This window comes from Lagopus leucura, unplaced genomic scaffold (genome assembly GCF_019238085.1).
Source record: "Lagopus leucura isolate 7727_CA_CO unplaced genomic scaffold, USGS_WTPT01 Super-Scaffold_100012, whole genome shotgun sequence".
Classification (NCBI taxonomy): Eukaryota; Metazoa; Chordata; class Aves; order Galliformes; family Phasianidae; genus Lagopus; species Lagopus leucura.
In genome coordinates this window covers 19,095,285-19,121,093 of record NW_024962267.1, presented here as the reverse complement: position 1 = coordinate 19,121,093, position 25,809 = coordinate 19,095,285, and the positions used below count along the sequence as shown (strand labels likewise).

The 25,809-nt window shown below is 46.0% G+C and overlaps 1 protein-coding gene across 12 annotated transcripts in view; it reads right to left on the bottom strand.

The window, feature by feature from the left end:
* Positions 1-25,809, bottom strand: part of COL6A3 (collagen type VI alpha 3 chain) — a 53,527-nt gene that overhangs the window by 14,837 nt on the left and 12,881 nt on the right. For 7 of the 12 annotated variants that reach the window (XM_042874317.1, XM_042874310.1, XM_042874318.1 and 4 more), the window contains 24 exons: positions 22,344-22,946; positions 19,258-19,857; positions 17,094-17,660; positions 13,438-14,058; positions 11,798-12,397; positions 10,465-11,067; positions 9,472-10,074; positions 8,400-8,746; positions 7,837-7,915; positions 7,350-7,495; positions 6,063-6,155; positions 5,582-5,635; positions 4,555-4,626; positions 3,711-3,737; positions 3,554-3,598; positions 3,399-3,452; positions 3,209-3,271; positions 2,444-2,509; positions 2,256-2,309; positions 1,806-1,841; positions 1,046-1,108; positions 752-814; positions 517-579; positions 239-301 (listed from right to left, as the gene is read on the bottom strand). In XM_042874317.1, coding sequence (XP_042730251.1) covers positions 239-301; positions 517-579; positions 752-814; positions 1,046-1,108; positions 1,806-1,841; positions 2,256-2,309; positions 2,444-2,509; positions 3,209-3,271; positions 3,399-3,452; positions 3,554-3,598; positions 3,711-3,737; positions 4,555-4,626; positions 5,582-5,635; positions 6,063-6,155; positions 7,350-7,495; positions 7,837-7,915; positions 8,400-8,746; positions 9,472-10,074; positions 10,465-11,067; positions 11,798-12,397; positions 13,438-14,058; positions 17,094-17,660; positions 19,258-19,857; positions 22,344-22,946 — 5,585 coding nt within the window. The remainder of the gene's footprint in view (positions 1-238; positions 302-516; positions 580-751; positions 815-1,045; positions 1,109-1,805; positions 1,842-2,255; positions 2,310-2,443; positions 2,510-3,208; positions 3,272-3,398; positions 3,453-3,553; positions 3,599-3,710; positions 3,738-4,554; positions 4,627-5,581; positions 5,636-6,062; positions 6,156-7,349; positions 7,496-7,836; positions 7,916-8,399; positions 8,747-9,471; positions 10,075-10,464; positions 11,068-11,797; positions 12,398-13,437; positions 14,059-17,093; positions 17,661-19,257; positions 19,858-22,343; positions 22,947-25,809) is intronic. The other 5 variants (XM_042874314.1, XM_042874319.1, XM_042874311.1 and 2 more) reach the window with 3 other exon arrangements.

The following is a 25,809-nucleotide window of genomic DNA, read 5'->3' as shown; positions in this document are numbered from 1 at the left end:
ATGCCACAAGCCCTGGAAAATTAGTTTTCAGAAAAGTAGTACAAAAAAGTGCTGTTTAAACAACAAGAATGAATTAAGTCTGCTTAGCACACATACACAAGGTGTAAAACTACACTCATGCCTGGAAGGCATGGGGCTGATTGCCCTCTCTAATATTGTGCTTTGGAAAGTAAAAAGTCCACAGGCAAGCTAAACTCTCTGCTTTGAAAGCCTGTAGCTGGTCCATGACCACACTTACCATCTCTCCTCGTGGGCCTTGCTGTCCATTTGGTCCCCTGGGCCCAGGATTTCCAGGCTCGCCCTGAAAAAAGGAGCATCTGTTTAATCATGCACCCTTCCATCACTTGTTTCTTTTCATGAATGAGTGGTTTTTGCAGCAGAGAGTCATGTCTGCACCGCACAAACCAACGAAGATGAGTTACTTTTGCCCCAAGAGGTTCACCTCCAGTATTATTTAAATTCCGATGCTCCTCGTAGCTGTTTTGGTTCTGATTCCCAGAGCTCATGAAGACATACCTTTCGTCCCAGCGGGCCAATCCTGCCCCTTTCTCCTGGTGCTCCTGGTTGCCCACCACCAGCCTGGAACAGAAAGGAGAGGCGCATTGGCAGTGTGTCAATACAACCTGCGTGGCCGTAGGAATCACGGGTCAACCTCTAGGGCTGGTGCCCCTCAAAGCACTGTAGGAAATTCAGTGGGATGTCCAGGCTGAGCCCTGCTGGTCCCTGGCTGAGAATGGGCAGAAGGACTCACCCTGGGTCCAGGGACGCCTTGCTCTCCTCTGATGCCTGGAGTGCCAATCTGGCCGGGTGGGCCCTGTGCAGAAGAAGGGAGAGATACGTCAACACGCATGGGGAGAGAGACACACCAGCACAGCCAGAGATTGGGAAGGAAACCAAACTCCTCAGCACCCAAGAGATGGCTTCCGAATACATCACGCCTTGGGAACTGCACACCAACCCACCAGACCTCGCTGCCCAAGCCCTGGGAAGGGGTAATGCAACAGCACGCTGCCGCAGGATGTACGTTTTGCCTTCTCTCACTGACCTGTGGTCCTCTCATGCCTTGTTCTCCAGCTGGCCCTGGCTGGCCGAGTGCACCCTTGGTACCCTGGAGGTGCAGAACAGCACAGGTTAACATAGGACACATGGCAAGGGCAGGGGGTGTCAGGGCACGGGAAGCTGCTTTGTGGCTGCACGAAGGGCAGGGGAGAACAGTTCTTATTTGTTAATTTTGTAAAATAAGAACGAGCGTGGAAATAGTGGAGCGATTTGCCACAATCGGTGAGTGTTAATCTGTACTTTATTATCATTTATGCTTTGACCCAAGTATGCTGCCTGGTCTGGCATGGGAAGCAGCCACCAGCCTGATTTCACAGCAGCAAGAAGGAGCCTGTGGAATTGTAGAGGCATTTGGAGGTGAGACGATGCAGGGAAGAGGAAGCAAATCCTGCAGCAGGAGGCACCAGTGCCAGACCTGTAGTGGAAACGCTAAGTCATGGCCTGAAGCAGTGATTAAACACCTGGTGGGAAGGCAGGGGAGCATAGGTGCAAGCAGTGTGGCTGTGACTGGAAGGGATGGAGCCAGGATCCACCCCTTCCCAGACCTCATTCAAGGGTTGGCAGTGGAGGTGAGGGTGTCTCACTGGAGGTTCCTGTCTACCTGAAGCCTTCTAAGGGTAAGTAGACTTTTTCCTTTGTTTCTGTGGCTGCTGTGTTTGGGCTTATCCTCTCGTGCTGCAGACTAGGACTTTGCTACCCTGCTGTTACTGCTGCGTTTTCTATTGTGTTACTATGCAGATCCTTACCTTGACTCCTATTGGCCCCCTGCGTCCTGCCATGCCCTGTGAATACAGAAACAATGGGGCATGTTAGGCAAGGATGTAAGCATGCACACTTCTCTGTTGCTTTCAGGATAGCACATCTCTGCTTCTTAATGCAAAATTGACTTTGAATAGTTTACTGGGGACAGAGGGAGAGAGGTGTCTAGGCTCCATGTTGTGCCAGCTATTGCAAACCAAGCTTTGGCATGTTTTCTCCTTCATTGCAGCCCTTTGTCCCCATACATAGGTGAGTTGCTCAGTCACATGCATAGCAGCGTGTTTTGCTTCTGCCAAGGGGCTGGCAGCAGCAAACATATCCCAGCTATGTGTTTTCCTTTTAAGTATAGTTCTTTTCTCCCTACAACAGTGACTTTTGACACTCATGAAATTAATCACATGGGGAAGCCAGGAGAGGATGGAGATCCAGCATCTCACCTGCCTCCCGACTCCTCCATCTGGGCCTCTCTGCCCCGCAGGTCCAGGTTCTCCCTAAGGGAAATGCACAAGGGGTGAAATGAATTCAAGGAGCTTGCACCTTTTTTGGCAGCATCTTTTTCTCTTACTTTCTCCATCCCATCTCATCGTGTAAACAAAACCAACAAAAGACAACAAAGAAGCTTTACCATTTGTCCGATTTCACCCTTTTGGCCTCTGGTTCCCCGCTGAGTATTATCTGCTCCCGAATCTCCCTGAAAGCAATGGAGCAATGAGAAACAGCTGTGTGAGCAAGACAAGAAACTTGGACATCACAAATTGCTCTGATATAGCTCAGAACCAACAATTCTTTTTTCTTTCTTCCTCTTTTTGACTGAATTAGATGAAGTGCACAATTCCGGTGGTTTGAGGCAACTGTGGCTTTTCAGCTGAGAAATAATAACATTGAGAAGAGGAAGGAGATTTCTAAGAGACTGAAGCAATGAGTGACAGCTTGGTTGCTGAGGCATGTGCTCCCCATCTTTGGTTCCTTCGTCTTTTGCTTCCCCTTGCCCATTTGGTAGCAAATAACTTTTGGTGGTGTCTTGCCTTAAAACCACTGCACCATCAGAAGGCTTTGGGTTCTCAGATCTAGCATTTCACATAGCTCACCTCCCCAGCCAGCACAGGTTGTTACACACAAATATGCTGGCCTGAAAGTTTGTTTTTGAGCACTCACTGTAAGAATTGTCCTTGTTCCATGGTCTATAGGGCAGGGAGGCTTCTTGTGGCACAGTAAGTGGGCAGGGTGCATAGACCGAACAAGCTCATGCATTATAAACCACTGCCAACAGCATCTGGGCTTCAGCCTACAAGGCTGAGAGCTGTTGCTTCTGGTCCAGCAGCATTCAGTAACCCTGAGTACACCCAGGACTTGAAGGGGGAGATCAAGAAGCTGCCTCAGCAATGCTTACCGGGTCTCCACGGAGCCCACGGTCACCTCGCTCTCCTCGTTCACCTTTGGCTCCTTTATTACCCTGAGGAAAAGGAGAGAGAGTTAGCAAGAGCAGCTCTTCCCTCTGCCAGCTCCATAGGGAGCAGAGGAGCTTCCATCCTCTCCAGGCTCCCTTCTGCTCTTTGTAATGGTGTGTGACAAACACCTACCCTCCTGCCAGAGAACCCCTTTTCTCCAGAGGAACCAGGCAAGCCTTTGTCTCCCTGTGAAAGAACAGGAGTATTTTAGGAGGGTGTTTGCTATTTCCGTGGCTTTTTCATCCGAACGTCACATTATAGAGAGAAGTGTGCTGGGAATGACTGACCTCTTCTCCATCAATGCCATCCAGGCCCATTTCTCCCAGTTCGCCCTGCAGAAGAGATGTGGGGGGCAAATGCTCACCAAAGAAAAGGAGGACCAGGGAGGGGGATGCCGATGCATCCTCACGCTCACCACTGTGTGAGGAGGATATAGTTCCATACCTTCTCTCCTGGGAATCCCCGAGAACCCTAAAGGGATGAGGAAAAAGGAGTTAGTGTGCTGCAATCTCTGTGGGTGGTGGTGGGGAAGAGGGGCAGACCCAGAGCCAGGATGGGCTGGGATGGACAAGGTGTTCTGCAAGGGGGTTAACCATCCCTCACTTCTCTTGTGCAAACCTTCAGCTGTCTTCTGGCTACTCATAACAAAAAAAAATATGTGCTCGTGTGCCAGCTGACCCAGTAAAATATTTTATTCCATAGATGTAACTCTTTCTCCATAGATAATGAGCTGGATTACCACTGACTTTGCTTTCTCCCTATGCCCCATCTTAAATGGATCCAGACCTCAGGGGCCACAGAGAGCATCAGCTTTGTCCAAGGCTGGGCAGCTTTTTAAAGACTCCCAGTAGCTCAGCTGCAACTAATGGGCTTGGTTCAGGCACTCCTGCACTCCCTGCCAGAGAATCCTGCTGTCAGAGCAAACAGTAGGAAACAGCACTTTCATATCACTGAATATTGCCCACAGATATTAAATCTTTCACCACCTCTTCTAGCTTGTGGCACGGCTGCTGTCCTGAGTCTTGGCTCGAGTATCCCCTCCAAATTAGCAGTGATGGCTCATTTTTTCTCCCCACTCTTCAACAGAAAATCCTGCCTGCAGGTTGAGCCTGGATCAGCAGTCTCCCTTTTGCTCTTCAGAGCCACGCGATACACTTGGGAGCTTTGGTGTTTGGCCAGGTGGATTCTAGTGTGGACTTTGTGTCTGCTGCACAGCATCCTAAAGCAGCAGTGGACTTCCCCCATCTGGATGCAGTATCTGTGCTGTGCAGGTTCCTTCCAGACGTACCTTGGTTCCTCTGTGCCCAGGGCATCCCTGGAAGCCCTGTGTCCCGTTCACTCCTGGAGGTCCACGCTCACCCTGTTGCACAGAGGAGAAAACACAATGATCAATGTTTGTCTCTGCATGCGTATCTTTATCTATTGCACTTATTGGCAAGCAAGGGAGATAGAGGTACTTTGTCCTAAGCAACAGAGAATCAAGTTTTGAAGGTCAGAGCCCAGCCAATGCACTGGGACTATCTCTTGTCCTCAGCATTCATTGTATAGAGGTCATCTTTGCTGCTGAGAGAGACACATCCTTGCCAAGCTCTCTGCTTTGAGAGATCTTCTTCCTTCCAAAAAATGACAAGAACCCCTCAGAGCTCAACAGAGATGACTAACCCGATCCTGACCTTATATCTGACCGCAGCATTTGGCCCCTGCTTGTGATATTGGGAAAAGGAGTGCACCATCAGCCCCTTGGCCTCGGCTTCACCCCCTGGGCGTGATGCGTGGGGAGCTGTTTGTTCCAGCATTGACACGGGATTCGTGAAGTAAGAGTTTGGAAGAAGCCGTGCTAAGAAGAAATCATGGGACTCACTGCCTGTCACCGTGATGGATAGGAACACCCCTTTGTGGTCTGACACTTGGACTTGCTCGGCTCTTCCAGCTGCATTCAATATGGGTACAAGCTGTGTCTTTAATGCAGCTGAAGACTTTACTGTGTTGGTGCTTGCTGTGTCCACAACACCCTGCCCTGCTTGGAGGTAGCTGGGACCAGCTGCAAACCTCCCCTGCTGCCTCTCAGGAACAGCACAGAGCCGGGTCAGCCTGCAGCATGGGAGCTATTCCCCACAGCTCTCAATGAGTGGCTGGGACCTGGACCAGCGGCTCAGCCATCACATGGGGAGGACACAAAGCCCTGCCTGCTCTCTTGTCATCCCACCCCTGCATCCCCTGCAGAAAATATTTAGAAAAAGGTCTCTGAGTGCTTTGCTGTGGTGAGGTCTCTGATTTGAGCAGTATTGAGCACTTGAAGCAGTGCAGTCACTCACCGGTCCTCCTTCATCACCAGGATAGCCTCCGTAGCCAATCTCACCTGTAGCACCCTAGAACAAAATGCAAAATGTTTTTTGTTTTCATCCTAGTGCTGTGAGCCACCTCTAAATCGACATTTAGGATTTCAGCACACAGCATCTGCATGATCGCCTACATAATCAAGGCAAGGGAAGCAACCATCCTGCTTTGGTGTACCCAGGTTGTCTCACAGGACGCTTTGTTCTCTCCTTCTCTCCTGCCCTCCCTTCCCTATCAGTTGGCTAACAGCGCACAGGCTGTGAGGAAAAGGAAGAAGAGCAGTTCTCAACTGCTGTGGATGGCCCAGAGGCAGTTTTACAATGGGGGGGGGGGGGGGAAGAGAGGAACACAAACTCCCTGTGAGCACCACCCAGTGCAATGTGCATAACTGCATGTCCGCTCACCCATCATGTTGGATCATCATGTTGGATGCTGTCCTCTTCAAATGAAGTGACCTACCTTTGGTCCTATGGGGCCGGGAAGACCTCTGTCCCCTCTCTGCCCTGAGCACTTGCAATGGACCCCACAGCATGTCCTTTCTGCAATGTTATCCTGTGAGAAAACACAGATGACACAACTGAATGTTGGGTTCTCTCCACCAGAAAACAGCCACAGCGGTGTGAGAAAGAGGTGTGTGATGGCATAAAGATTAGATTGCTTGTTTAGGGGATATCAACATTCTGCTTGAGCAGAAGTCACAGAGGGTGTTTAGTAGGAGACCAGTCCCTGAAATGGTGCCTGTTGCTGAAGAGAGCAATCTCATCTGTGTAGAAACAAATCCAGGGTGTGGAATAGGGCAGGAGAAAGCGGTTCACCAGCAACCCACGGGCTGAGAACAATTTGCAAGCACGCAGCAAGAGGAAAAAATAAGAAGATACGGATTCAGAGAAATCACAGCTTGGTTTTGCATCATCCACTAGAAAGAAAAAATCCTTTTCATTGCCAAGTACATTGCTGGCTGCAGATGCCTCCTGCCAGTTTTGCACATTTACATTTTGAAAGGATTTTCCTAGTCAAAGGAATTACATGGGGATGGGGTGAAGAGTGGCTCTTATCCCAAAACCACGGTTCACTTCCAAGTGGCTGCACTTGGCTTTGCAGAGAAGGGCCCATCAAGGTTGTAATAGCAGATTAAGCCTAATTTTATTAAAGCTGCTGGAAAAGGAGATTAGCAAATCGAGAGCAGATGTGAAGTTAGGGGGAGCTGTACGTGTAAGAGATGATAGCAAATCAGTTTTCAATAGGCTTGAGAGATGATATGTGCATGGAGTGGAGGTAAATCTATGAGCTTCTGCCTGGAAGAAAAATAACTACCATTTGTAAGAAACACATCTAACACATAGGCACTGTATCAGCTCCAGGAAGAAACCTAGAAAGTTATGTTTGTGCAGGAGGTTTAGCACTGACAATGCATGACGGTGCATCACCCTCAAGCCTTTAGTTTGGTGCTGGTACGTGTGTGGATTGTTAACCTGTTCCATGTGATTTAGTCTCAGTGGGCTTTGTGCTTTGCAGCCTGAACTGGAGAAGCCTTACTGCAGGAATGGTACAGGACAGGACAGCAGCAGGATCTGCTTTTCATTAATTTGCTATGGCATCTGTATAAAGAGCAGACGTGAGCTAGGGAGGGGGGAATGGCCAGAGCCAAGAGGGTGTGATTCAGCAGCACTCCAGACCTGCAGCACATCCAGCCTTTGGCTTTTCCCCAGCACTGCAAGGCAGCGCTGCCTGTGCCAAGTGACTTACGAGCTGCTCTGCCAACTCGAAATCCAAGTCCAGGAGATTAACTCTCAGAGGCCTGTTGTAGGTGAAACCCCTCCCGAACTCCAGCTGCATCACTTCCTCAAAGTTTTTCACTCGATCCAAGCCGACAAAGAGAAGAGCGTGGACACCTGAAAGCAGAAGGAGCTGTGATGGGGCACGGTGCTCTGCAGAGCGTGCACAACCTCGCCTGCAAAGCTGGGCTGTTCTTAGCTTCTCCAATTGCAAATGGAAGCTTTTCGACCAAGAACAAATACGCTCAGTGCAAGTTTTCCCCCATGCTTAGGTGGATCACGGGAATAAATATCATGGGGAGGTGATGAAAAAAACAGCAATGTGAGTACATGTCACTGACGTACTGAAATCCTTATTCAGTGCTATCGAAACGCGGCTGATCCGTGAAAAACAGCGTTAAAGCACGTGTGATGTTAATGTGGGCTCCATCATCACTTTCTCAAGAAGTAAAAATTACCTTGTCCACGCAAATCGGCCGAGGCAGTCTTCATCTGATCCAAGTAGTCGTCTGTACCGTCTGTAAAGTGGATTACCACCTGGGAGAGAAAGAAATTGACGTTGGGACCTGGAGATTTTCTGGTGTGAAATCACAGAATCGTTCAATTGTAGAATCGTTAGAATTCTTAGAGTTGGAATGCAATCACGAGCCACCTGGAGGGCCTTCGTCCAAGGGATACTTTGTCCAACGTGAGATGAGGGAATTGTTCCTCCCTTCCTAACTTTGCTGGACATGAATCTATGCGTTTCTGTGCAAGATTTAGGTGCATTGTATCAGGCAGGTGTGAAAGGTGTGTGGCCAAGCAGTGCCTCCAGGCCCTGGCTGCTCAGCAATGACCAGGGCTGGGCACTGACAATGCTGGGAGGCCACAGGGAACAAGCGGGTGACCAAAAGTCAGGGCTTTTCTTATGAATACATGGTCACTTTGTTGACCAAAATCAAAGAGCATCCTTCCTTCTCAATCAAAATATAACAGAGGGCAGCTTTCCTGTCCAACACTGTCAGCTTTGGTTTTTACTTGCCTTGGTGCTGCCAGCAGGTGCTGATCTGAACTTGTTCTGGTAGGATTTCAGTGTCTCAGCTGTGAGGAAATAGGGTCCACGGGTGCGCATGCCTTGGAACCTCTCAAAGAGCTCAGGCTGGTACTCAGAAAAGTCCAATCCCTCCACGGGTCCCCCCCGGGACTGGGCCATGATGGCCACCCTGACATTGGGTGCCTGGCTGCCGGTACAGCTGATTTTCTGCATCTGTGTTATTCTGTTCAGCACAGCCTCGACCCTGGACTCCAGCCCTCTCTGGGAATTGAAGATGTTTTGGCCGGCTCCGACATCTGACACATCGAAGCCAAGAATCACATCTAAGTCGCAGTCTGAAAGGGAAACGTGGAAAGAGAGGAGAGCGTCACCGCTGAGCAATGCAACAGATGATTTTCAAGCAACAGTGACAGAACCAAAGGATGGCTGAAATGGGAAGAGATCTCTAGGTACCTCTGGGCCCACCCCAGCTCCAGCAGAGAGAGCAGAGTGCCTAGCACCACGTCAAGGTCACTTACAAAGGTCTCTACAAGATTCTACAGCCTCTCCGAGCAACCTGTGCAAATGTTCAGACTGCCCTCATTCTGTTAGACATGGGGTTGAAGGTTGGGCTAGACGATCTCAGTGGTCTTTCCAACCACCACGATTCTATGATTTCAGCAGATGGTCTCTGGACGGAGAAATGCCACTATTTGATATACAAGCGCTGTGGACTTCATCACAGCAATGATAACCTGGGTCAAATAGGATCAGGCAGGCAGGAGCCTCTCTGATATAGCAGCAGAGGGTCAGCAGTTCGGGGCTGGCCCGTTTCTGAGGTGAAGCCGTCTCCATCAAGCAATGTCTCCTGTCTCCTATGCCACAGCCTGTCCTATCTTTAATTCTTCCACAATTGCAGTCCTGATGTGACATTGCACAAGTCATTCATGTGCTGAACCTCCTGTACAAAGGGCTGATCCAAGCTTGTTCCTGGACTCAGCTGTAGGCAAGCTGGAGGAGTCCATCAAAATGGACTCCAACTGGGAATAACCTGAGCATTTTATGGAAGGATGGTGCTTACCTCTCGTCACATCTGTCGTTCCTGGGCACAGTTTCTCCTCCATAGCAGCTGCCAATGTAACCAAGACCTGCTCATTCAGTTCAGACAACTCCTGAGCTGTTGACACTCTGAAGCTCGTGGCACTCTCACTGGCCAACTTGCTGACCTCTTCCAAATCGATGTTCCTTACACCAACTGCAAACACCTTGACACCTTTCTGTGCGACTTCCATGGAAGCACTCTGCCCATCATCTGAAGATTTCCCCCCTGTGATGATGAAGGCGATCTGAGGTACCCTCTGGTCAATTCGGCTGCCAGCCTCCTTTACAAAGTGTTTTGCCTGAAGGTGCTTGATGGCTGCACCAGTGTTTGCCACTCGGCCACCTTTGTAGATCACTTTGTTGATGGCATCTAAAATCTGAGGTTTGGTGGAGTAATCCTTGAGGAAAAACTCATCAGTGACATCAGAGTTGTACTGTGCCAGTCCTACCTGGATGGAGTCACCATCCTCATAGATGGCATCCACTATAGAATACACGAACTGGAGAACTTCCTGGAAGTTATCTCTTCCCAGGTTGATGGAGCCATCCAGCAAAAACACAATGTCAGCCTGCTTTTTGCCTCCTGAAAAAGAAATTACAAAAGAAATCAAAATGGCTAATCATTGTTTGTGATATTTGTAATACTTATGGTGCTTAGTGCTATGTCAGATAGCATTGCATGTCTCTCTCCTTTCAAACTTGTAAGCTTTGTTGGTCTTTGGAGTGACTTTACTTGCATACATGACTAAACCTTTTACACAATGTTTTTATTACACCTCGTGTTTTCATGATAGACTCATCTCTTCAAACTCTACGCTTTCCTGTGCTCCACAAAATCTTCTTCAAAGTGTTCTTTAAAGCAACGTAACTTAATTGTTGGGGATGAAAAAGAGTTATGGAGCCATTTACACATTGTACAAACTCTGTCTGTGTTATACTCAGAAAAGCCTGCAGGATGCATTAGCAATCTTACCAGGTCCTGGATATCCGGGGCTTTCTGTTGTGGGTACTGGAAGCTCTTCAAGAATGTTCTGCACCTTTCTTTCTAAAGTGGGCAGTCCTGTGAAGTCCTGTACTACAAGCACACGGCCAGGATCATTGGTAATGACCTGCAGCTGGTTCCTGTCTACATTCCTGGCTCCTACACCCAGAGGTTGAATACTCGTTGAAGAGATCACATTAGCAGGTCTGTTGACATCATCCTGGGACTGATCTCCAAGGATGACAACTAGATGCTGGGGCACTCCATCTTCTATCCTGCTCCCTGCAGACTTGATGAAGTAGTTCTTCACCACGTAGTCCAGGGCTTTGCCAGCGTTCACGGGGTACCCTCCTCTAAGCCGTAAGCGGCGGATGGCTTGCAGTACGGCGTTTTTAGATTTGTGGGTTTTCAAGTAGAACTCAGGGAAGACGTTATTGCTGAACTGAACCACTCCAATCCGCACTTTGTTTGGCCCAACATCAAGCTGCTGAACGATTCTGCTGATGAAATCCCGAATGTGAGCGAGCCCATCAGACCTAACGCTGTCGGAGCTATCAATGAGGAAGACTACATCCTTTTCCTCACCAGAAACATCTGCCAGGAAGCAAAGAGAGGAGAAATTAAGTTGCTTAGACTTTTCTGCAGGATTTCTATGCTATGTTTTCTCAGGTAATGTAAAACTGCATAGTATGTTTTACCCAAATTTAGGCATGGTGCTTCGTGGAGCTCATCCACAAGGGCTTGTTTGCAAGTGCATGCGTGCATAAGCGACTTGCCTAATATTCTAAGCATATATTACTCAGACCTTTATCATCAGAGGGTGGTGATGCATTGGAACAGGTTGCCCAAGGAGGCTGTGGATGCCCCCATCCCTGGAGGCATTCAAGGCCAGGCTGGATGTGGCTCTGGGCAGCCTGGTCTGCTGGTTGGCGACCTGCACACAGCAGGGGGTTGGAGCTGGGTGATCATTTGGTCCTTTTCAACCCAGGCCATTCTATGATTCTATGATTATCCATTTCATTCTTCGACAGTCTTGTCTGGATTTGGCAATATTTCTAGCTCTGTTTTGCCACAGATTTATGTCTTTCTCTTAGTTAGCCAGTAAATGGGAACATGCAATCAAGCACCTTGCAGTCTTTGACTTGAAAATAAGAATAAGCTATACATTTAGGTAGAAAAATTTCTGCATGTTTAGAAGTGGTCTCCAAAAGCAGTATGTGTGCTGCCCCCATTTATAACTAAGAAAAGAAGGGATTAAAAATCATTTACCCAGTTGTATTTACTTGCATAGCAACAGAGGCAGCTGGTAATGACAGGGTCTTACCTGGAATTGTTGTTACGTCTCCCAGGAGTTGTCTGATTTGGTCTGCACTCAGGGTTTCAATAGGAGCCAGCAGCTTCTGTTCAAGGCTGGGCAGTTCCTGGAAGCTGGAGACTTGGAACACATAATCAGGGCTAAGGGAAATCTGCACCATCTCCTCAGGATCCATGTTCTTTGCGATGACCAGAGGTGCCACTCCTACTTGTTTGACTTGCACTGATGGGAATTCTAAGTCATCATCAGACTTGCGGGAGGAGAGGATGACCAAAAACTGAGGGACACCCTCTTCTATGCGGCTCCCCGAGGGACGGGTGAAGATGGTTTTTGCCACAAATTCAAGGGCTTCCCCCACGTTCACCTGCTGGCCACCCCTCGGCCGCAGCCGCCTCACTGCACCTTGCACCTCGTCCTTGGTGGAATGAGCATTGAGTAGGAACTCCACATGGGGATGCTCACTGAACTGGACCACTGAAACCCGGGTGGTGTCAAAGCCCACATCCAGGTTGTTCACTATCCTCTCAATGAGGTCACGGATGAGGTAGAACTCCTGGGCAGCGTAGCGGGAGCCATCGACCAGGAACACAACATCCCTTTTCACACCCGCTGTGGAAAAGAAGGAAGGAGTCAAAGGATGTTATCAAGCATTGCCTATGGAGAGCAGCTAATGTCATTATCTACGTCACTGGCCCATGCTTTGGGAAGAGGCTCATTTCTTTCCTTACGATTTCTCCTGGGAGCCCCAGAAACTGGGTCAGTCTACTAGGCACATCCCGAGGCAGTGCAAGAACAGCAGTTTCCAGAGAAAAGGAAGTGAGAGAGAGCAAGGGAATCTTGGAACATTAATTCCCAGTGGGATCTACACACAAGGAAACGTAGCACGGTGATGCTCCTTACTCAGGGCAGGCTGCCACACGAGCCATTCCTCTTTCCTTGTCTTTCTCCTCTAAGATAGATTTTTATCCCATGATTCTCTCAGTAATTCAGGTCAGAGCCTGAATTATCATTGAACATTACATTGACAAGTGGGGCTTGGGGAAAGCAGTCTGACTTTGAAGGGAAGGAACAGATAGAGTAGAATGGTGGATTTTGAAGGGACTGATTTGGGTTGGGTGTCCTTCATTCCCTCAGGATGGGTGAGTGCTGGTTGGATTTCATTCAAAGTGAGACCAGAAATGGAAGTTCTGATTCTTTTCCATTTTCCTTTCCCCCTGTGAATGAGCGTAGCAAATGTTAGACACATCAGAAGAAGGTCTTACATTTAGCAGAAAGGTGACGTTGGTATGTAGTTGTGTGAAGGAGTCCCTGTAACATTTAAACGATGCCATTTCCTTTTTGAGAGGAATAGTACGGACTGAAATAACAGTTCATTGAATTAAAATAAGATTAAAGTCCTGGCATCCACTTTGTGTGTCTTCCATGTTGATGTAACATGGACCACTCTGTGGGACTGTAATTAAGGGTGGGTCAGCTTAATGTCACAGGTCCTACTAACCCTAAGTACATCAGAAAATACATTGACAGTGAGACCAAGGTGGATGTAGAGCCGTGACCATCTCTGCTTTTCTGTTTGTGTTGCAACCATGATGTTTCTAAACATCATATTTTGCCGCTGGCTCTTGGTGCAGACACAAACTTCTTCTCACCTGGGCTGGGTGATGTAAAAACCAGATCAGGGGCAAGTGACTCTATTTCTTTCTTGGTCAGTCGGATGACTCTGTTGGACACGGCCTGTTGCACTGAATCCAGCTGGCTGAAGTCAGGTACGGAGATAGCAAAATCCGGGAGGAAGGAAATTGTCTGAAGCTCTGTGAGGTCGGCATTTCCAATCCCGATGCCAAAGGGCACTGTGCCACTCGTCTTGAGGACCACCGAGGGCCTCCTCACATCATCCTGGGATCGGTCAGCAGTGAGCAGGATCAGGAACTGCGGGACGCCCTCAGCTATCCTGCTGCCACTCGACACGGTGAACACGTTCTTGATGAGATAGTCGAGGGCTGCTCCGGTGTTCAGAGGAGATCCTCCCATAATTGTCAGTGCCTGGATGGCACTGACTAAATCGGCTTTGTCTTCGTAGGCATCCAGCAAGAACTCGGGTTGTATGACGTTGCTGTACTGCACAATGGCCACACGGACCTTGTCACGGCCAATATCAAGGCTTTCGACAACTCTTTCCACAAAGGTCTTCAGCAGGGGGAAACCTCTTCTGACACCATCCGAGCCATCGATTAGAAACACCACATCCTTCTTCTCACCTCTCTCAACTACTGTTTGAGACAAGTAAGGGAAGGGAGAACAAGTGAGATTCTCTTTTGAAGTGATTGTTCTCTGAATACATTGAACCAAAGGAGTACAGAAGTGTAAGGAGGGGACAGCGAGGTGTCAGAATCGGTTTTTCGGTTACTTTGCAATCGGGTGCAATCCCTGGTGAGGAGGCAGATGGGTGGAAGTTGGTGGAAACCACAGTGCAACATCTGCAGTGCCTTATCCACCAAGCCATAGAATCATAGACACATAGGAAATAGGGTGCCAAGGGCCTCCAGGTGTCATCCTCTACCTGAGGGATTTTGGCTGACAGATAAATCTGCTGTTCAGAAGGAAATGTCTTTCTATGATTACTGCAGAGGGGGTGCTCACAGGGAGCCAGCAGAGAGGGAGACGACAGCTTTTCTCAGGCATTGCTGACCTTAGAGAAAGATGATGCTGCACATGCCCAGACAAAATACGAACTTGCCGAAAAGCACATCCAACTGGAAATGCTGAGCTGCTTTTCTGAAATACAAGGCACTGTGTTTCTTTTTTGTTTTTTGTTTCTTTTAAGTTTGAACTTTCCTCGAGGGCAAAGAATAATAATGGTGAGCTAACACTCAGTGATTATTTATATAACTCAGAGATCAGGAAGACCGTTGTTGAGTTCTGCTGTTGGCTAATGGAATTGCAAAATTTTGGCTCAGCCAAGCAGAAAACATCACTGCATCTCAAACACCAAGCAGAAGAATGGCATCCCCGTTGTTTTTTCATAGCAATGGTCATTGGGACAACAGGAGCACGAACTGTTCCCCTGAAGGAAATATTTTATGTTTATGAATGCTCAAAATATAAAAAGTTACCAAGGGTAACTGAAATCTTAATACAGACTTCAGGAAAGGTTTATTACGTAGGAAGAATGTCAGAAATTTGGTAGATTAATACATAGGGCTGGAATATTAAAATAGCTTGTTGAGCAAGGCAAGTAGGAAGAGGGAGCAGACACTGCCTGGCATATCCTGGTTTCATGTAGCTCCTCTGAAGCTCAGGAACAGAGGAAAAGAGGTCTAACAAAAGTCTCTAGGTAGAAGAAAAACTATGCATACACTGATGAGGTGGGTCAAGAATACTAGGAAAAGGAGGTGGGTGCAGCTCTTGGGGAGCAGCTAGTGGAATTGGTTGCAGTACCTTGTTGTCAAAGGAATTTTAAACCCTCGGTCTGCAGAATGCAAGCTTCTTAACAACATTAAAGACATCTAGCTATCCCTCTGAAAAACAACATAAATCAAGAGCTCTTCATGGGGCATGAGAGGATTGACATAAAAGAGCAGGTGGGATCAGATTACTAAGAAGTAATTTTCCAAACCAGCACAGAGAGAATGAGAATGGCCAGAAGCACAAACTGAGATCTAGCAAGAAGCATCTGCAGTAGCAGAGATCTGATTTGTAAGTAACTTGCATTAAAAGGAAGACCAAAAATAGCCTGGTCATCCACAAAGTGAAGGCTCTAGGCAGACAATGCCAACATGGGCAAAATATTTAATGCCTTTTAAATTCCACCTCCCATTAAAAGTACAGATACTTCCAGCAACAACAGGATATGGTTTCTGTCTCATGTAAGAGAAGATCAACTTAAGAATATTTGAATGTCCTTGCTTATACTCTATTTTTCAAACAAATTGAGCCTAATGAACTAATCCTAGGAAACTGAGAAGGTTACACAGCTGGAGACATAATGACTGAGAAAAGACATAGACTTGTTTGAATTGAAAGGAACCTTTAAAGACCATCTAGTCCAACTTTGCTGCAATGAACAAGGACACCTACCGCTCCATAGAGCCCCATCCAGCCTGACTTTGAGTGTCTGCAGGGATGGGACACCCACCACCTCTTTGGGCAACCTTTGCCAGTGCTTCACCACCCTTATATACATGGCAAGCTTAAAGTGAATGAAAGGTGGTCAAACAAAACACAAGAAAGAGCTGACACCTGTATTCCTTCTGAGTTGAAAGAGATGTACATGGATGAAGCCATAAGAAGAACGGCAGAGTATTGACACTTATGTCAAACATCTAGCAATGAGGATATTCAGTCAATTGCATTGATTGATTAGAGAGGCCAGAGGAATTTTCTGTACTAGAAGATTTTCAGAAGAGGTTAGAAAAGTGTCAGCCAGTTCTGGACAAGCAGATCCTCTTGGGAAAATGGATATGTAGCAGATGGCACCCTGAGATCTCTTCCAGCCCTATTTCTTTCGTATGTTTCTATGATTCTAAGTCCATCTGCCCAGAACTTTCATGAAGAGGTGATGTGGAAGTCATTACAGTTTTCCTTGTCTCCACCTGCTGTTGGAAGACAGGTTAACTTTCAAACTAAGGTTGCCTTTGGGAAATCACACAGTTGCATAATTTCCAGTACTGCCGTTTCAAATTCTGATAGAAGCTGTGATTCTTTTTTATGATACATTATGTTCTTTAATTCATCCCTTTTCAGCAGGTGAGCTTTTAGTAGTAACTGTGTGAAGATCATCCGATTTATTGGTGCCTAGGTACAAAATGTAAAGACTGCTGTTATGCCCTTTAAGTAATAGAGGAAGAATGAATAAGGAGGTTTGAGTTGTGGGATCTCACTGACTCTACAGTGCTTCTTAAACCCTATCTATCACTCCTCCAGGAAGTGGTGAATAGAAAGAGGAATTGAGACTAGCCTTAATTTGCTCCTCCAAGTCCTTGCCCAGCACTGTATGTCAACTTATGTAACTAGGGCAATGGATCTGTTACTTCATGCTTATACCATCATTTATGCATCAGTAACAGCATCTATTGCGGCTCTTGCAGCTGAACAAAAGGCTTTTTCCTTTAATGGAATGACTCGTCTTTAAAATTCAATTTGAACCTTAGTGCTTGCTGGATCAGGGTCTGATCAGAGTACAGTGGCAGTTTCTACATAATCATTTTAAACATCACCAGGCCCAAATGTCCCAGTTACTGAAGAGAAAGGGCCAAATGGTAATTCTCAGCCCTCTGGAAACCATGGAAACCATGGGGCCTTGTACCTGTTGGCTGAAACTGGATAGTTTTCAGTAGGTTCACTATGTTTGCCTGGAGCTCTGAAATCCGAGGAAGGGATTCGACATTCAGAATGAACTGTGGGGCGTAAGCTATCCTTTCCAGCTCTGATAAATCAGCATTTTTGGCTTTGATAGCAAAGGTCACAACTCCAGCTTCCTTCAGAGCTCCCGATGGTCGCTCCACCTCATCGGTTGATTTCCCAGCGGCAAGGAGGACCAAGAACTGTGGAATGCCTTCTTCAATCCTGCTTCCAGCTTCCTTCACAAACAGTCTCCTCACAGCTTCATCGAGCGCAACTCCGATATTCAGCTGCTTCCCAGTTTTTAACCTCATCCTTTTCACTTTCAGAAGCATGTCTTGCTTAGATGGGAGTTCAGCAAAGTCAAATTCAACTTGGATGTTGTCACTGAACTGAGCAACTGCTACTCGTGTGGCGTCGGGACCCACGTTCAGATCAGAAATGACTTTGTGTATAAAGTCCCGGACAGCAGGAAAGCTACCCAAGAGGTTGGCTGAACCATCAATCAGGAATAAAATGTCTTTCTTGCTTTCTAGAATAAATTCACAAATGAAAAGAGGGAAATAAAAGATATGAAGGCATGTTTCTTCTTAAATTTCACCCTAGAAACTTCTCTCTAAATCAGATGGATTTCAATACGCAAAACAAGCGATTCTCATTTACCAAAGTATTCAGAGATTACAGGATTAAACAGTACCTTTGATGTGTTTTTCTGATAAGGAAAAGAAAGTAAGGACACCTCTCTTAAGACTCAGTAAATTCAGGCACCAGGATCTCACATCATATTGTATCATATCATATCAATCATATCAGTCATATCATAAATTGGCCATTTCAGAATAGAACAGTGACATCTATTCTAGCAACCTGCTAACAATAGAGGCATGAAGTACAACAGAAGTGGAAAGGGTTTTTTTTTTTGTATTTAAAGGCTCGGAAGGTGATGAATATATGTTAGTTTATACACACAGATATAGCATACTTTCCATGTTCTCTTAGAGTATTTCTCTCAATTTGCATCACAAGGCAGTCATATCCTGAGGTGAGTAATGACTTTGGGAGGGGGAAATTTTGTTACCCATTATCAATGGTCCTTTTAGTTTCATCAAGCATCCAAGGCAAAAGCAAGCACCTCATATTTGTGCATCTTAACACCTGCTGTGTTAGCCTCCTTTCCAGCCTAAAAAATTCTGGATATTCTTGTGTCTTTGTATGTGTATAGCCATGGCCTGAAGCAGTGATTGAGCACCTGGCGAAAGGCAGGGCCAACCCCGGAGAGCTCAGGTGCATGTAATGTGTCTGAGTGATTGGAAGTGATGGAGCCAGGATCCACCCCAGACCTCATTTAAGGGTTGGCAGTGCAGGTGAGGGTATGTCGTTGGAGATCCCTGTCTACTTGAGACCTTCTGAAGGTAAGCTGCTTTCTTTCTTTGTTTCTGCATACACAGCTGCTGCGCTTGAGCTTATCCTCACTTGCTGCACCCTAAGACTCTGCTACCCTGCTGTCATTGCTGTCTTTTCCATGATGTTATAGAGTTACAGCATAGTAAGGGCATTACTGAGCAGATAGTTTATAAAAGATTAAGCCTACCAACAATTTTTAAGCTTAATGTTAGAGCCTAATTTTGAATATCTGAAGGCAAATTCAGTCTCTGTGACAGTCTCATAATATCACTTCTACAGAGTACTTGTAGAGAATGATTTAGCTACGTGTACATGGCTAGACCTTTGCTCCTACATTGGTGTACAATAGCTCATTGGTGCTATGTCTATCTTCATGTAACAGTCCCTATGGCCAAATTACAAGCTCCCATTGCCTGAGTTAGTACAAGCAATGAACTTGCAGGTTGTGATGTTATTAGGGAGGTGAAAAGGGAACACCTGAACTAGTGGGCATAGACTTGCTCTGTTCACCCTTCAGTCCTTACCTCCTTCAAACCGTGCTGTCTTTAAATTGCAACTTCAAAATGAAGAGCTGACTGTATCAAAGCATGTATTTAAGGTTAGGCACAGTCTTCAACGCTTTGACTGAGGGCCTTGGACAAGTGTGAAGGTGTACATTGGGAACAAACAGTCAAGACAAAAAAGATTAATTTAATGCAGTCAAGATGAAGGAAGGTAGATATTACCTGTTGGGGCGAGTGGAACCTCCTCCACACCTCCACTAACATATGTTGTTATAGGCTTATTTAACTCCTGAGGTAATGCTGTCAGATCACTGAAATCATCCATAAAATATACCATTCTTGGATTAAACGCAATCTGTTCAAGCTCTGCCTTATCCGCATTCCTAACTCCAACAGCAAAAGTCAGCACTCCGGCCCGAGCTAAGTCATTGGAAACTTGCAGGAAGGGATCGGCAGACCTCCCTGCCGTCACCAGGACTAGGACCTGCGGCACTTGTTCATTTATTCTGCTCCCACCAGCTTCAGTGAAGTGATTCGAAAGCACAAAGTTCAGTGCAGAGCCAGTGTTCAGCACTGACCCACCCTTGGGCCTCAGCTGCCCCAAACGTTGAATTATGTCTGATTTGGTTTGGTATGAGTATAGGGAGAACTCGGTTTTAGGAGTGTCGCTAAATTGCACTAAGCCAACTCGGATTTTGTCGAGTCCGACATCAAGGTAGTTAACTAAAGTTGCAACAAAGTCCCGCACAAAGGGGAAGTTGGCATTTCCGACGTTGAGTGATCCATCCAAAAGAAAGATGATATCCCTTTTGGTTACTTGAACTGCGGTAGAGCACAGAAAATAACATGAGACATCGTGGAAAACAAAATGGATATTTTCATGTGTGCATACAGCATGCATACAGCATACACATGTACACACATGTGAACCTTGTTAGGAGGGAGGATGGCGTGGGGGAGAGAAAGAGAAGAAAGAGAGTGTGATCATGAGACAAATAACAAGGACTTTGGACATCACTGAATTTGGCAAAGGAGCTTTCTGACTCGTATGGAAAAGCCTTTAAGCATCAGATTTATCAATAGGGCTCAGCCTCTGTAAAGGCAGATGATTTCAGTGGCTGCTGATGCCAGAGCTGCGTGTTCTGGGCCATACTTTAGCTGGTAAAAGGTAGCTTTCTTGGCTTTAATCGAGCAACACTGATTTATACTCACAGACTTTGCTTATCTGGAAGACAGCGTGGATTTTCTCAGTGCTTACCACTTGAGGGAATGTTGCCATTTGCTGGTGCACAAAGCGTTTGTTGACACTCAGCTCCGCTCTACCACCATGGCTAAGCAATCCCCATCCCATAGGATGCAATGCCCTGCACATCGTGCCCTGCAGTGCCTGCTCTGGCCACGCTACCCTCACACTGCGCTGGGCTGTCGTGCAGAGAAGGGTTCTGCTTGCATGGGAAAACTCTTCTGCCAAGTAACTAATTTGGTTGTTATTTTGAGTGGGTATTAAAAATAGCTTTTACTATTGGCTTTAGAACTTGGTCTGGATGAGGCGGTAGCGAATGCCCAAGACGCGTGCTTGCCAACGTCTGCATTCGGTGCTGAAAATTGCATTTTACATCCCTGCAATTTACAGACTTGCACATAACAAGCAGTAAAAGGGGTGAAAGTCTCTCCGTTTGGGCTTTAACTGGCCGATTCTCAGCTCCTTCTGTAAGATTAAGTTGACCCCAAGTTGTCTTCCTGTGATTGAGCCCAGAGTCGCAGATCTGCAGTGTCACCCTTAAGATGCTGCAGGTTCTCCCTGTGTGCTTTTTGCTCTTAATACATCATCTCCAGATGGGCTTTTCTTCCCAGCACAGTTTCATGCAAGGCCCAGGGTGTGAGAGGATATCTTTAGCTACTCTGGTTGAAATCTAACAGACTGCCCAATGTCAAATTCAGTTACGTTATTAACGATGGTCTGTTTACGGAGTGGGAGATGTTTATTTGCCCATTGCGGATGTGTGTAGCTGTGAGTTCAGAACAATAAAAGGAGTAGAAAAGAAAACAAAAGCTGCATGGATAAATTGCAAAGAACAAGAAGGTGGAGGAACATTTTTAATTTGCGCTGGAAAAATAAAAATGCCGGGTTTGGTACACAGCCATGCAAAACTGTATTAGCAGGAAACATGCTCTGAGAAAAGCTTATTAAATGATGAGTTCCGTGATATTCATCTTAATTAAGGACAAGTATCAGCTAACTGATTTTAAAATGTCTACTCTTCATATAGATCAGTCATAGGCTTCAATTTTTTTTTAAAGGACTCTTTCAAAAAATCTGTGGTTTACAATGTTAAATTACTTAAAAAACAACAGCATGGATGGTTCAAGACCCACTTAAGCCAACAGGAATCTCACTATTGGCCTTATTGGAAGCTGGACAAAGTCTTGTTTTACTAATGTCCATATGCCATGGGACAGAATTGCAAGGCTCAGATGTGACCTAGCACAACAAGAATTCAAACTCAAGCATCTCTACTGGGGACAAACCCTGAGAAATTTGGTATAAAATCTCTATACAGATTAAAAACCTCCTGAAGTACCAGGAAACTGCCTTGGAAGACGTGACTCTACCTTCTGGATTTCTTCCAAAAGTCTACTGATGTCGATGGAAATAGCAAGTAAAAAGAATACATTGGTTTCACAGGGCTTTGGATCATCTTCTAAACAGATTAAATTAAAGTCAACACTGCAGCAGTCTCATGTGCCTCTTAAGGCATGGGCTGAATAAATGTTGGTAAGAAAACTATAAATATATTATGGAAGCAGCTGTTTCTGGCCAACAGCATCAGGCTAGCGTTCTCTGAACATCTCCATGAGCAAATGTTCTTGTTTTATTTACACTAAGAGAAAAAAATCAAGCTTTCTTGACTATGTATCCAATACTTGATGATTTTTCAAGCTGGGGAAGAGATGATGATATTCAAGGTGTCCTATCCATTGGTTACACACATCCTAAGGGAAAGCAAAAACCTCCAGTGTATGATCTGAGTACCTAACTAGTAATGTTCCTCTGTTGCATCCAGGCTTTGAAGGCTGGTGACTAATGTGGTCTGGGACAAAGTCCCCAGGAAGGAATGGCAAAGTTATCATGACAAGCATGCTACCACGTTTATCTGTCTGTTCATGCACATTCTGCAAATCAAAGAGACCATATTTAGCTATGCCGAAATGTTCTTCATGCTTTTTCGTGTTACCTCTGCGCGTAACAAAAGACAAGCTGATAAACTTATAAAAATTTCTCTAATTAGAACAAGATAATCAATTACCTGATGGTGTTTCGTGGATAATCATTCCTCCAGAGAGCGTCCGGATGGGTGACAGCACCTCAGGAAGAATGGCTTGCATGAACTGAAGGCGGAAGTCATTTGGATTGAACACAAAATCTCTCTCATGAGCAATTTCTTGGAGTTCTGCCATGTCAGCATTTCTCGACCCAACGGCGAGGATCACTATCCGGTTCCTTTTCATCTCTGCTGCAGCTTGCTCAACGGCATCCATGGACTTACCACCAGTGATGAGTACCAGCATGGGCAGCACCCCTTCCTCCATCCTACACCCGGCAGCACTGGTGAAGAAGTTGTTCCTCACAAAGTCCAGTGCTGAGCCAGTGTTGAGGGCCGTGCCGCCCATAAGCTTCATTTTCTTCACGTTAGCCATCACATCCTTTCTGTTCTGATGGGTGTTAAAATAGAACTCTGGCCTCACAGTGTCTGCATACTGAGCCACCGCAACTTGGATCAGGTCGGGTCCAACCTCCAGCCTTTGGACGATTTTGGCAACGAAATCACGAATTGAGTTAAAGGGGCCAGTCCCCAAAGCTGTTGAGCCATCTATCAGGAAGACTATATCCTTCTTGTTCACTTCAATAACTGCAAGTAATGATACACACACATGAATATAAAATCAGTGAAGGTCTTCCACTACGCTATCTGCATAAATTCTATGTCAACAGCCCAGCAAGACTTAGGACTTACTATTTGTTTGTGGGACTCTTACTTTTTGTACCTTTTTAAGGGTCTTTCTTAGTTAAAAAAAAAAAAACAACAACAGGATTATTACTTGGGTTCTAGGAGGGGGGTAGCAAGAAATCTGCTTAAGTGTTTCCCATTTCGAAAACATTGAAGAGTTTGCTAGACTTCAGTTGTTTATAAAAATACTAAAATGTTTATGCAAAACAAGAGAAGTGCAAAAATTCAGGAGAAATCTTGGCAGTTAGCTGGAGGCAAAATAATCTGGTGATGCTCCTCAGCCTGCAGTGGAGCTATCTGAATAAAACCTGAGAGTGGTTTGGTCTTAAAAGGACTGGATTCACAAGAGCAATGACACAAGTAAAGAATAATCTCTGCTTACTCAACATACCTGGACTTTGGGTCTTCGTGTCCTACATCTTATTCCTTATCTAACAAAAACAAGCTATGGTTTTTCTTGGCACAGCCAGTCCAGTCATGGAAGAGCTGAATTCTATTCTGCTTGCCATTTGTTTAGCAAAATAGGTATCTTAGGTTGTAATCTCTGAAACTGTATTATGGATGATGGCATAGGATGAAGAAAGGGCACATTTAGCTTTCCAGTTCTCTGGCTTAGTTTGAAAGAAGATAGGGAGAAAAAAAAACAAACAAAAAACCACCACCAGAAAACTTGTTGTGCAGCTCTGGAACCAAAACATCATCATATTTAATATATCAAACGCACATGAGGCAGCAATAAATTTTAACTAGACCGACACTCATTATGACAAAAGCATTATATGGGATCATAATGGGAGATAACACCATCTTTCTAACAACCCACTTTTATCCATTATCTCCCAGGCTCAGTGCACAGCCCCAGGGAAGCTGAGGCCATTAGTACTTCGCACTGCTCAGGGTAAGTGGTAGCAAACAGTACACCGTGCCCAGATGGAAAAGGGCAATCCTTCATCCCATCAGGGCTCCTCTGCATGGAGGCTATTTACTTTGGATATGATCAAAGAACAAAGCATTGGCCGCAATCCTCTTTGGCCAGACACCAGCTGGCTGCAGAAAACAGTGCTCACAAAGGCCATTTTTTGCCTGGGGAGGCTGGTCTCCATTGGGTTTCTGATGATGGACAAGTACTGTAGGACTGGGCTACCCCAAGGAGTGATTTACAGCTGGAGACAGCTTCTGCAATGTGCCTGTCCTGAGGGACTTGCCTCTGTTGGCAAGCACGAGCCTTGCAAATGCCCCTCACACCCAGAGACCAGATGGAAATTGTTTGAAGAAGGACTGATCGTCAAAATTTGAAGCATAGAATAGCCTGGCGTGGTCATTTCAGATAAAAAAGGCGATGAAACTCCGTGTGAAGTGAATGAGAGCTCCCACCCCAAGCTACAACTTGAACTGCCAGTGCCACGGGCTAGCAGTGTGTTGACCACCCGGACTGTCCAAACAGAGCTACTCCACAGGAACAAGGATTTGTTTGAGCATTCCCCTTCCCAGAGCCAGGGTAAATCCAGTATTTATCTCCTTAGACAGGCTTTTTCCTCATCAATTACTCCAAGGAGAAGAGGGCTGAGTACAGGAAACTTTCCAAGCGGAGAACAGCGCCTGAAATCCCTGTTTTGTGTCATCCAGAAAAGATGAATACAGTGCTTTCTTAGCTTTTCAGCAGCAGATACCCAAAAATGGAGACCCTGAGAACTTTTGACTTTATATAGAAGTTTGTGGAAAACATCAAAGGGGCTTTACAAAGACAAGAGAAGCCACAAAGGAACAGCTCCCTCCTCTATTAATTCTTCTCAGTTCTCTCAAATCCTGCAGTACATTTCCTTAGAGAAGAGGAATGCAAGATCTGACCCCAAACCCAGCAGGAAGAAAGACCCCATGGTGTTAATTCCAATGGAAACAAAGCAAAAAAATGTAGGGAAAGCTCTCATGGGTTGTTATGTAGCACCCAATGAAACCAATGGCAAGACTGCCAGGAATTTCAAATGAGTTGGGACCAAAGCACTACCTTGGAATTTCAAGATTATTGCAGTCCCCTAGGAATATCTGAAGACGTCCCCATCAAACCTGACCCTGCAGAGATTCCTTCTCAGTGCCATCTTTGGTGAAATGCTTCATTTTCTGCTGTGTAGCTAAGAGAAAGTGGAGAGAGGCAGAAAGGCACTCTGGGAGACTCATTCATCCCTAGAGGAGTAGCGTGCAGGCCCAGAGCTAAAGTGAAGCAAGATAACTTGTGTATTTGAACAGGAATGCTTGGCGTCTCCAGTGGGCTTGGTATCCCATTCCAGATGCACTGAGCATCCCAAACCACTGCTTTACACTGCAGACATCCAAGGCATCAATGTGAATCGAGCAACTCCATCCAAACGGATGCTAGGGAAAGGAAATTCCCCAAAGTTCCTTGGAGAACAGAACCTTTTCTATTTAGCTGATGCAGCTATATATATGTGATTGCACTGGCTGTTGCAGTACCTTCTGCAAACGAACCAAGAGGTGGAAGTGGAAATATTCCAAGTGCAGAAGAAATCAGATGTGCCCACATAACTAATCCGAGTATTCTCCAATTACCAAATTGAAAACTTCAATTTCTAAAGCTCAAAGCTTTGGAAATTATTTTGAACTAAAGATTCCTGTCCCAGCAAACAACCCAGTTGCTGGTATCTGAACAGCGTTAGGATCAGTGGGGCAGAAGAGGAGGTTTCCATTGACACGCTTGGGTGCTGGCACGTGCATTTTAGTTAAACTTGCACATTTCAATTTATTTAGG